Consider the following 11,907-nt stretch of genomic DNA (forward strand, 5'->3'; position numbering starts at 1 on the left):
AAAATTGTCTCCGGTCACTACATGCATGTATTATCACTTTGCATCAAGTTGCATCCCTGTGACGGCCCTTAAAATAATCCTTATATATGTCTAGGATTGTGAGAAAAGAAACTTTACACGAATACTCATGGATATGCGTAAAATCAGATTTGGAAATTCTAACTTTGTAATTCTCGATATATACAACTGCTGTCGAGTTTCAACATTAAATCTCGATAGATATGATTCAGTCGAGATATCTGTCGAGTTTTAATGAACAACACTTCTTCACTTGTTTCTTAGACAGATTTGCATGACTTCAATACTAAACTTGAACACTTGTTTCTTGAAGTACTAAATCCATCCTCAATCTACCAAATTATAAGTAAAGTGCGTTTTGTCAAAGGATTAGCCAATTTACATAACATATGTCTCTAACAATTCTCACATATGTCCTAACATCTCTTCTCCTCACTCTCTGTCATATAACAATCACCACCAAATAGGCAGAGTTTTTGGTAGGTGACAACAGTGGGTCGATGGACTACAACGGTGGTGGTGGTAATTATGCATTCTAGTGGTGGCCAAATTATTATTATTATTATTTTTATTTTTAAGTTTTGTTGATAAACAATAGCCCAATTATAGTATTAAGGTACTATTATGCCTTTGTTTGTTATTTTTTTAATTTTTTAATTTTTTTTAGTTTGCTTTGTTGAGCTTGATTCGTGGAATTTTATGGTTGGTTATGTAAAGTTTTTGCTAAAATTAACATTTTACCAGCCAGCTTTCAAAAGTTTAGCTAAATTTAGTAAAAAACCTCACTATCAGTATAAATCTACTATATTTTATATTGTCAATACTTCTTTTTTTTATAAGATATATTGTTAGTACTTTTTTTTTTTTGAGAAAAATGTAAGCGTAGTTTTATTAAGAATTTAAGGCAAATCGGATTGGAATACTTCATCCAAATCTCCAGGTAGATCTTCTACCCAAATATTAGTATCTGTAGATGAAATTGCTCTCCTAACTAAACAATGAGCTAATTTATAAGATTTATAATATATGATTTAAATTTTTTTTTTGGATAAAATATAAGATTTGCATTTTTTTTAGAGAGTTTCAACCTATAAGATTTAGGTTGACAATACATTACTACAATTTTTTTTTATAAGATATATTGTTAGTACTTAGTAGTACACTGTAAGTCTATAAGATTTATAATTATTATTTTTTGATAAAATATAAGATTTGCATTTTTTTTTAGAGAATTTCAACCTATAAGATTTAGGATGACAATACATTACTACAAATTTTTTTTATAAGATATATTGTTAGTACTTAGTAGTACATTGTAAGTCTATAAGATTTATAATATAAGATTTACATTTTTTTTATAAAATATAATATTTATATTTTTTATAGAAAGTTTGACCCTATAAGATTTACAATTTTTATTTTATTTTATTATTATAAGATTTACCTGGATAATACATTACTACAATTTTGGTTTTATTATAAAAAAGAAAAAGACAAATCCATTTTCACTGTTTCTCAAAAAAAAAAAAAAAGTATTAACTGATTCTAAAACAAAAATATCAGACTCTGACTCTGTATTTTTAGTACAAGCATCAAACAGACGCTGTACAGTATTGATAAGAGTTTTCTCAGATTATCTCTTCCCGCTTCCATGATCCATTCAAGAGCAAAGGGCATCAGTCAAACACAACTCATTCTAAGTCGCCATTTCATCAATCACATCCATTCTCATACTCATAAATACCACCGCACTCCCAAGACCAAATCACACCATCAACAAAGACCTCACAACCACAAACCCACCCCAAAGCCTCGCAAGCCCATACCTTTCGTCTCCGATGTCAAAGCCGTACAAGACCCAGACGAGGCTTTATTTCTCTTCCACGACTACCACAAAATGGGCTTCAAGCACGACTATCCCTCTTACTCTTCTCTCATTTACAAGCTTGCTCGTTCTCGCGACTTTGAAGCTGTAGAGACCATTCTTGGTCTTATACAAGACCGAGACATTCGATGCAGAGAGACCCTTTTCATCGTTTTGATTCAACACTATGGAAAAGCCCATTTGGTGGACAAAGCCGTGGAGCTTTTTCATAGAATGCCTTCTTTTAATTGTGTTCGTACGTTGCAGTCTTGTAATACGCTTCTTAATGCACTTGTCGATAATGACCAGTTAAATGATGCAATCGAGATTTTCAATCGTTCTTATAAAATGGGTTTTCGTCCGAATTCGATTTCTTTCAATGTACTGATCAAAGGGTGGCTTCAGAAGGGTGAGTGGGAACAAGCGTGTAAGATGTTTGATGAAATGCTTGAGAAAAAAGTGGAACCTAGTGTTGTGACTTATAATTGTCTAATTGGATTTTTGTCTAGAAAGGGTGATTTAGATAAAGCAATGAGCTTGTTTGAAGATATGATACCGAAAGGAAAACATCCGAATGCTATAACATATGCACTATTGATGGAAGGTTTGTGTTCTGTAGGAAAGTATACTGAAGCTAAAAAGATGATGTTTGATATGGATTATCAAGGGTGTAAACCACGGCTGGTGAATTATGGTGTTTTGATGAGTGATCTTGGGAAGAGAGGGAAGATTGAGGAGGCAAAATCTTTACTTCATGAGATAAGGAAAAGGCATTTTAAGCCGGATGTTGTGACCTATAATATATTGATAAATTATATGTGCAAGGAAGGTAGAGTGGCTGAGGCATATAAAGTTTTGACTGAAATGCAGGTTGGAGGTTGTGAGCCAAATGCTGCTACTTATCGAATGATGGTTGATGGGTTTTGCAGGGTTGGAGATTTTGAGGGAGGTTTGAATGTTTTGAATGCAATGTTGACGAGTAGGCATTGTCCTCGTTCAGAAACGTTTAAATGTTTGATAATAGGACTATTGAAATGTGGGAAGATTGATGCTGCTTGCTTTGTTTTGGAGGAGATGGAAAAGAGAAAGATTCAATTTGATTTGGAGGCTTGGGAAGCTCTAGTCGGAGATGCATGTAGTGGGGATGGAGGTGCAGGTGGACTTATAACTGAACTGATCTCGTCCTGTCATTTTAGGGAATCAATAACTCAATGATATGTCTCCAATATTTTGTAGTTGTTTGGGTAGTTTCTGGTGGCAAGGGCCTGATCGCCAGTGTAATTGGTGCTTGGGCTTAATAATTGACAAGTTCTTTGAGGCATGAGATTTTGAAGAGATGTGAATGTTATCCTTTAAATGGCAACAAGTAGATTGTCATGAATAGGATTTCCTTGTTTCTTGGTGTTAGGTAGACCATTCTTTGATTGGTATAAAATATAAATAGAGTAGGAGATGCACTTGGACATGTCTGATGAACCCTGCTCAGTGATGCTTGAGGTTGAATATAGGTGCAGGAGGCTTGTAATTAAACTGATTTTTCCCATTGATGGGCTTCAAGGAAGAGAAAAAAGATCAATGGTTTGAAAAACTGAACCATTTTGTAACTGTTCATGGTTTGCTGATGCCAAGGCACTGGTCTTGGTTTTTAAATTACAGCTAGGGTTTGGTTTCATTTTCTGAAGAAGCCATTGTCCATCCAGTGTGCTTGGAGTTTACAGGCTGAGTCTGCAGCAGCAGTTTAATCCTTCATCTAATTTTTATGTTGAGAACAATGGAACAATAATATTCATCATACATGAGTGAATATTGGCTCATGTCTTTTAACTATATTTTTCCATCTGAGATTATTATGTAAAAAGGTTTATTTATTGCTGAAGATGAAAATTGAACATTTTGAAATTCTAAGCTTGATTGCTGCATTTAGTGCAGTTATTGGGCAGGGTGGAAATCCTATAAGCACAAGATAGATCATGGAGTGTAAGATGAAAAAAAGCGGGCAGCATCAATCTTCCCAACGTGATCAATGGGATTCCACCCTTGAATGGGGGTCAACTCCCTCCAGGAATGACCATTCAAAGCTTGTTTTGCAACACTAACAGTATTTGATGATGAGCTAACTGAAGGGAATGAGACAGGGTATGGTTTGGGTTGTTAGGCACAAGGGTTCTACAAAGCAAGTTCTGAAGATGGAAAGAGCCAGACCATGGCTTTCACAACCATGTGTGAGAGTGGCACCGTGGCGGTTATGCTGATAGTCTCAGCTTCTTTGGTGGTCCATTGAACTGCTACCTCAAAATCCAATCTTGCAGTCATGGGTGGTACTGGTAAGTATGTCAATGCTAAGGGCTATGCCACTGTTAAGACCTTTCCAACTACAAGTGGAGAATGTGCTGAGTTCACTATGTATCTTACTAGCGTGTATAGATTTAACAGTGGCTATATACTTATGAAAATTGTTGGGGTTTGTAATACAGAAAAGTTGGGCATTTTTTACATGCAATCTAACATTTGAAAATTTGAAATATATATATATATATATATATGTATATATAAACATATTTTAAATTATCAGTTTTTATTTTAAAAGAATAAAAAAAAAAACTTTCATTTTCTTATTTGCTTTAATGCATCCAACTACCTTGGCTTACGGTGAAGTCCAATATACTTTGTATGACCAACAGCAACATAGTCCAGGATCTTTTAATAAAACATTGTGCTTCTAAGACCTGGAGGCTCGGTACATGTTTTTACTTTCTGTTGATCATTATTTTACAACTAAACAAAATCACGAGGATACAATTCTGATGTATGTATTGAACACATATACTAAACATTTTAGTCATGAATTTGGACATTCTTTTGTATGCTAATTTGTAGACCTCACAGCTTTATGCTCAGTTACTTTTTGAATGTCATCATGTCCAGCTTTCTGATATCACACAATCTTTGTGGTAGTTAATGCATACTCATGTTACACTTTCATAATTCATGTACTAGTTCTGTCCTTCCATCTCATATGGTCTTTTGCCTATTTCAATAATTTTGTTTGATTCTGTTACAGGTTTTAATTTTATACAAGTGCAAGATTATTGTTTTCAGTGGGTTCTACACTCTTAGAGAAGTGAGATTGTTGATGGGCTTTATCAATGTTGTTGAAGGTTTCATCATTGTTAACTCATGGATCTGTGTTGATTGTCTGTTTGCCTGAATTTTCAAGACTCTGTCCTCAACCACTCTTGGGCCTCTAATTGTTTTTTTCGATAATCATAGAGACTAGTTATGAGTATGCTTTGTTGCATCACCTTTTCTATAAAAAATTAATAGAGACCATTTTAACTTTTGAATGGCTCTTGAATTTTTAAGGCTCTATCCTAAAACCAATATAGGGACTCTAATCGTGAGTTTGTTTAGTCATATCTCTGTTTCTATAAATGAACTGCTTTTGAGCTAGGCATACTCCTACGCTCTTGGTAAACTACATGGGGAGATTATTCTCTTCAACTGGAACAAGCATAAGATCTAGGTGTTTCCAAACGATTGAGAATATTTATGACCTGCTTGATACTCCTATTTTTTGGTTAGGATATTCATAAAAGTGTCTAACAGATGGTGGTTTCATAACGTCTGGCATTGGAGGAATTTGGATTCAATAATTTAAGTATTTGAATGTTGTCTAACAGATGGAGGCTGAATCAATAATCAGAGCCTTGGTTATCTTATCTTGTATACTTGTTAGTTGTCGTGGAAGTTGAGTTTTTAAGTTTTTAAGTTTTCAAGTACTTTGTTGTTGTTTGCAATATGCTTAGTCAACTATTTAACATGAAAATTATTGTGCACTATCTTTCTGCCTTATTTGTTGTTTTCCATCTTGGAATAGAATGAGTTTCTTTTTTTCTATTTTATACTAAGAGCCTTGTAGCTTAATAGACACATTCTAGTGTTTTTGACGGAGACATCCAGGGTTAAAATCCCCCACCCCCATTGTAGCTATCAAATTATGAAAAAATAGAATGAGTTTCTTTTTTGAACATGTGCAGTAATAACACTATTCAGTATATGTTCACTTATCAGCACGTTTTTATGCCATATGATAATTCATGCAGCTGTTCTACTCCATTTGTGTAGGTATTATAACGATTAGTATGTATTTGATCTGGATTAGTACAACAACCAAGCTTTAGTCCCAAATTCTTTGGGTTGGATATGGATTCTCCAAAGTCAAGGTGCACATTTTTTGGCCCCAGCTGTGGGACTCTAGCTTTACTCTTATCTGTTACATTCCATTCATTGTTAAACTGATATGCTAATGCAATGTTGCATTGTAGCGGCAAGAAGTAAAGCCTAGGCCTGTGGATTCACGTGGCCTAGTGTTTGCAGTGGGATTTGTTATTTTAGGTCTGCCATACTCTGCCTAAGATGTGCTACCAAATCCAGGGCATATAATTATCAATTAGAATGTCAAATTTCATTAGGATAGGGTTCCCCTAATAATCGCCTTATTTAAAAATGGCTTAACAACACTATTGAAGGCTGGTCCACTTGGCTGAGCAAGTTTGGTGTCTAACATCTTCTCAATCCCGTTCCCTAACTCCAGACTTGTGGTCTGGTTTATTAGATCTTTTTACAGGTATCAAAAGTGGTTCTTGGACCTAAATTAGGTGACAAGTCCCATTCTCCACCCTAACTTTGGGCTAGTAGCATACTCCCGGATCAATGTTTAGGAAAGGCCCACACCGTACTGCTACCAATCCTGTATCGAGGCACTTAACAGACTTCTCAGTTTTAGTTCTCACTTTTGTACCTCATGCTATTCCTCTTTTGGGTTCATTTTTTATTATATTAGATGGGAAATCCACACGGAGATTTCTTTTTGTAGTTTTCTCAAACAGCTACCAATCCAGCATTGAGGCATTTACAGACTTCTCAGTTTTAGTTCACATTTTTGTACCTCATGCTATTCCTCTGTTGGGTTCTCTCTTGATTATATTAGATGGGAAATCCATAGGGGGACCTCTTCTAGTAGTTTTCTCAAAAAGTGTAATTCAAATACTCATGCTTTATCGGTGTTTGCTCAATCTAGGCAAGAGGTCTCTGTTTGATTAAATTTGAGTTCCCAGGTAAATTATGAAATTCCTTCATAAAGCTATTATGATTATCTAATTAAAATAAGAATTTAAGATTCAAACTTTTGGATAGGGACCATGGTTTGGAGTTTGGACCAAACATAACTGGTACCTTATACATGTCTCCCCTGCATGAGTTAGCCTGACTGTTGATTGGGATTACCGAATCATCTGGAATCGTCCCAATACTTCTGCTGCCATTCCATACCGAATCTTTGAGTCATTCCTCGTTTGATGATAATACAATTATTCTTCCAACACAATTAGCCACAGGGAAGCATCTTGAGACTTATGCAAATGTGTCATTGTTCATCATTTTTTGTTATAGCATTTTAGACTTTTAGTTAACAAAGTGGCACCATGACCTTAGGCTGCTAAGACCTTTATACATTAACTTATAAACCCCTATATCTGCAAAGAGAATAGTAAACTGACACATGTTTGACACATAAGAAATTGTAACATCTATATGTAACAAAAATCTTGCCACATCTACGAACAATCCTTATCCAAGGCAAAATTTCCATGCCCAATGCTATGACCAAGGTTGGTGTACGTCCGAAATCACCAAATTTCTTTACCAGATTCATAATCTAATCCCTTGAAGTTGAAAGGTGGGCCCTTTTTCCAGCCGTCCAAGCCATAGTCAAAGAATATAAAGCAACCAAACGCCTGAGTAAAGAAAAAGTTAGGAAGAAGAGGGAAATTCATATAAATGTGGAAAGAGAGAGTTGGAAATTTTCTTTTTTCTATACCTACTGATTTTCCAATTCTCTTTTAGCTTGTCAAATGGTTAAGAGTTCATAAAGTTTTTAAAAGTAAAAACAGAACACGAAACAGAAAGCCTTGATCATGAAGCAGCCCCACCAAATGGAAAATATGAAATGGACTTCCAAAAGTATACCATGCTGTCATCATTTGGCCTATAATGGGGAAGGTACATCAATGCACAAAGAAAGTCATTGCACCAAAACCGAGGCAGGTCAATTTGTGTTAATATTAGCAAAGATATGAAAAATTGTTATCACCATGTGAAGATTGAAGGCTTATTTTGTATGTGAACATCTTAGGATCTCTACTGTGCCAATAAATAATTTCACAGACTCATATTTCTTAACCAGTCTGTAAATTCAAATACATGCTATTAGGCTGTCAGTAATTGGACCAACCCACAATTTGGTAAAAATTTTCAACTTTTTTTTAAAAAAAAAAGAAAAAAAAAAGATTGCTAAAACTTGTTGAGGAAAGCCCACAATACAAATTCTGATAATTATCTAAACAGAATAGCCACCCCATCAAATTGATGAAGACAGGAGAAAAAAGTAAAGTAAAAGTGTAGTCTGTCTGTGACCCAAGCCACAACCTTGCCCCTCCTTGAATGCGACCATGTCCCCGCATGCATTTCCATGTGTCCAGACTCTTCACATGCTATTTTGAAGTGTCTGTAATCAACTTGGAGACCATGATGTATGAAAAAATCTAGAACTGCACTCCTTTCTGCTACAAACTTACCACAATTTTGAGCGGTGGAAAAAAATGGTGTGTTTAATGTAATAGAAAACCAGTCATAGTCTGTTATATAAAATAATTTTTGAAAAAGTATCTTATTTAAGACTGTATTTATGGCTATAGTGAAGATTATTCTTTTTCTACTATGTTAATCTATATATGCACCTCTATTATATGCATAGAAAATTTGTACAGAATTTTTTATTAAAAAAATGATATGATAGATACGTAGAATAATACACACCAAAAAAAAAAAAGATACGTAGAATAAGATGGTGTGAGGCACATTTTTTAATAGAAAATTTTCTTTGCTTAACAGTATCATAGTTGTCTTAAGGTGCATGTGACCAGTAAATTCTCCTGTGACGTTTATTTATTTATTTTTTTGAGGAACCTGTGACGTTTATTTTAGAAAACTAAGCAGCAAGTGGCAAGGATATTTAATTATTGGGTTTACAATTATAGGCAAGTGATCATCAATTCTCAATAACTCAGCAAGTGGTCCCAAAAACTCTTTATTCATTCACAATTAAAGAAAAATATAATTCAAATGATTGGTAAAATTAGTTTTTAATGGTGGACTAAGAGATCTGAGATTCAATCTATGACATCGGTTCTTGATAATAGTTCTTTATCATCAAACCAAGACACTAATATATTTGTTGTCTTAATGTAAATAAGAAAGTAAGAAACATTAATGTAAGTAACACTAAAAAAAATGGATTTTGGTTAGTTCAATTAGTAAAATATTTTATTATCGAATAAGTGATTCAGACTTTGAATCTTGGTTACTTCAAAAATCAATTGGTGTCTTGGTTCAATGATAAAATCATCATAAAATAAATGCCATATGTTGTAATTGTGTGTGTATATATATATATATATATATATATATATATATAAGGAAACAATAAAGAAAACAATAAGTTAGCATTGGAATAATCATTCAAACACATACTGTAGCACATACACGAAGGCAACCAAAATTGAACCAGTACTGATCCCTGAGGGGTTGGCTAGTACAAAATATTGTGTTTTTTATAAATATATTTAATGACATAAATTTTTTCACAATTGTTGGCATAATAACTGTGATTAGTATATAATAAAAGTGATTTTAGTGATAAATCTGAAAATAAGTTATTACTCTAATTATAACTAATCACTTTACTAAATTGGAAAAATTTCAATTCTTATAAAAAAAAAAAAAGCATTGCTCAAATAGAAGCTTACAGATACACTGTACACTGGCACTCTTGCACTAGTTTGCTAAAGAATTGACCCCACAACAAGCGGGATTTATATTGGAAGTAGTAAACAAAAAGACATTTCAAGAGTTGCCAGCCTAGTAAGCAAGATTTTAAATTCAAAGAAAGTGAAAAAGGAAAGCTTAGAAGGACACATTTGTTCCTTCCAAGAAATGATCAGAGATTCAGCTGGGAGCATAAGAGTACCAATTACCAAACCACCTCTTTAACTTTAACTTTCTTTTTAAACAAGAAAGATTACGATTCCAATCACATAGAAGAAAGAGTTTTGACATTTACATTACAGGTACATATTGAAACATGATACGTTGATTAAGCATCTAACCACATACAGACACAGTAACACACACCATCGAAACTTGTACATTAAACTCTAATATTATTTGCAGTTAATTTCTTATGCTGACCATTGGGAAGATGGTGATGGAGATGATGATGTAGGAGACGGCCAAAGTTGTGCATTTTTCACTTTGGAAACACTTGCGAGTACACCTAAAGGTGTCACGTCCCCAATGACTGTCACTTTCTTTGTCTCCAAATCAATACTAAAAGATGTTACTCCTGCACAGAATTAGCCAAAAACATTACCTTAAAAAATGGGGAACTGCAATTTGATAATTGATGAACGACACAGAACTAGGGTGTAAACACTATAAAGAATTACTGTCGTACAGTTGGTTTAATATATGTACTACTATAAATTAGAGGTGTTTAGGTTGAATACTTGAATATATGTTTTGCTTACAAGTAGTGCTATTATATATTCAATCTTGGTGTTCATCAAAAAATATATTCAATTTTGGTGGGGAATATTTAAAAATTTTAATGAACAAACAATCTACTATGTCTACTAAAAACTAACCTTCCATTTTTGAAATATGTTTTCTCACTTTTCCTTCACAGCCCTTGCAATGCAGTGATACCCTCAAAACCACGACCTGCATATTGAATATCAATAATAAAAGTTAACAACAACAACAAAGTACAAACACTCTAACTACATAGTTTTCTCCATAAATTTTCTAGGAATATGTTTTTCAAAGACTATATGACTAAAGTTTTGGCACTAATAAAGCTTGTTGCTGTATGTTTCTCACAAAATATATTACCAAGTTCAGATTTTTTTTAAGTACGAAGACACACAAAGATTAATTAAAGGTACCTGATCAAGGGAGCGAGCTGATGAAGAGGATTTCAAGGCAGGAGAGTGATTTGAGCTGAGGCGCTTAAGCTTTGGCGACTCAGCAGGAACCAATGCAGAGACAGGCTCAGACTCTGACAACCAGTTGATAAAGTGTGTGTCACTGTCACTTAAGAGAAATCTAGAGGAACCAGGAGGACTATTATTACTCGGATCATTTGTGTTAGCAGAGCTTTTTCTACGTAAGTAGTCACTTTGTTTAACGGAACTGGGCCTCTTATGCTTTTCATAGTAAGGCTTAGGATTAAAGGGTAACTGAGATGAACATGGGACATGAGGTAGGCTTTTTGGTCGATCATGGAGGTGTGGATTGTGGCGATTATAGGGTCTTGGGCCACGGCGAACCATGGAACGTTGTTCCATGCTGGAGCATATGGCTGTGGAGGCCGGTGATGCACAGAAAAGATCCATTCTTTTCATGGTTGGACTTGGGGGATGGTATGGTTGAGGATAGAATAACTTGGAAGTTTTGGCTTTTTCTTTGTGAAAATGCAGCAGAAGCAGCAAAGAAATAGGGAGTAGTAGAAAGTATCTTCCTGGTGAGACCAACTAATCTTCTTTTAAAGTTGAATAAGAGAGAGAGAGGAAAAAGGAGCAGCCAGGTCCCACGAAAGGGATTAGGGATGGTAATAATAGATTTGTGATTAATATGGATCTTCAAAGTTGTTTATTTTTTTAATTTTTTTGACAGGTGGGGTTAAAAGTTTGGTTTATCTTTGTGTGATATGATTACTACCACTACTAGTAGCATGAAGAAAGGCTCAAAAGTAACTACTCTTATTATTTGGAAATCATTGTTTTGCATATAATTGCAATATAGCCAACTTCTTCTGTCCTAGACTTTTTGCTTCTTCTTGGTGTGTGGACTGGTTACTATGTGGGACATTTAGTGTTGGCACTGAATTAATTCCCCAATCATGGATT

The 11,907-nt window shown here is 34.4% G+C and overlaps 2 protein-coding genes across 2 annotated transcripts; one reads left to right on the forward strand and one right to left on the reverse strand.

Moving 5' to 3' along the window:
* Positions 1 to 1,596: 1,596 nt before the first annotated feature.
* LOC126732428 (pentatricopeptide repeat-containing protein At1g07740, mitochondrial) lies at positions 1,597 to 4,382 on the forward strand. The gene has a single exon (XM_050435277.1). The coding sequence runs from the start codon at positions 1,670 to 1,672 to the stop codon at positions 3,095 to 3,097; it is 1,428 nt and encodes a 475-aa protein (XP_050291234.1). The 5' UTR covers positions 1,597 to 1,669; the 3' UTR covers positions 3,098 to 4,382.
* Positions 4,383 to 9,971: 5,589 nt separating this feature from the next.
* On the reverse strand, positions 9,972 to 11,534 carry LOC126732436 (protein SODIUM POTASSIUM ROOT DEFECTIVE 2). The gene is made up of 3 exons (XM_050435289.1): positions 10,945 to 11,534; positions 10,645 to 10,720; positions 9,972 to 10,343 (listed from the first exon to the last, which is right to left on the reverse strand). The coding sequence occupies exons 1-3, from the start codon at positions 11,401 to 11,403 to the stop codon at positions 10,180 to 10,182; spliced, it is 699 nt and encodes a 232-aa protein (XP_050291246.1). The 5' UTR covers positions 11,404 to 11,534; the 3' UTR covers positions 9,972 to 10,179.
* Positions 11,535 to 11,907: the final 373 nt, after the last annotated feature.

The sequence above is a fragment of the Quercus robur genome, chromosome 1 (genome assembly GCF_932294415.1).
Source record: "Quercus robur chromosome 1, dhQueRobu3.1, whole genome shotgun sequence".
NCBI classification, from domain to species: Eukaryota; Viridiplantae; Streptophyta; class Magnoliopsida; order Fagales; family Fagaceae; genus Quercus; species Quercus robur.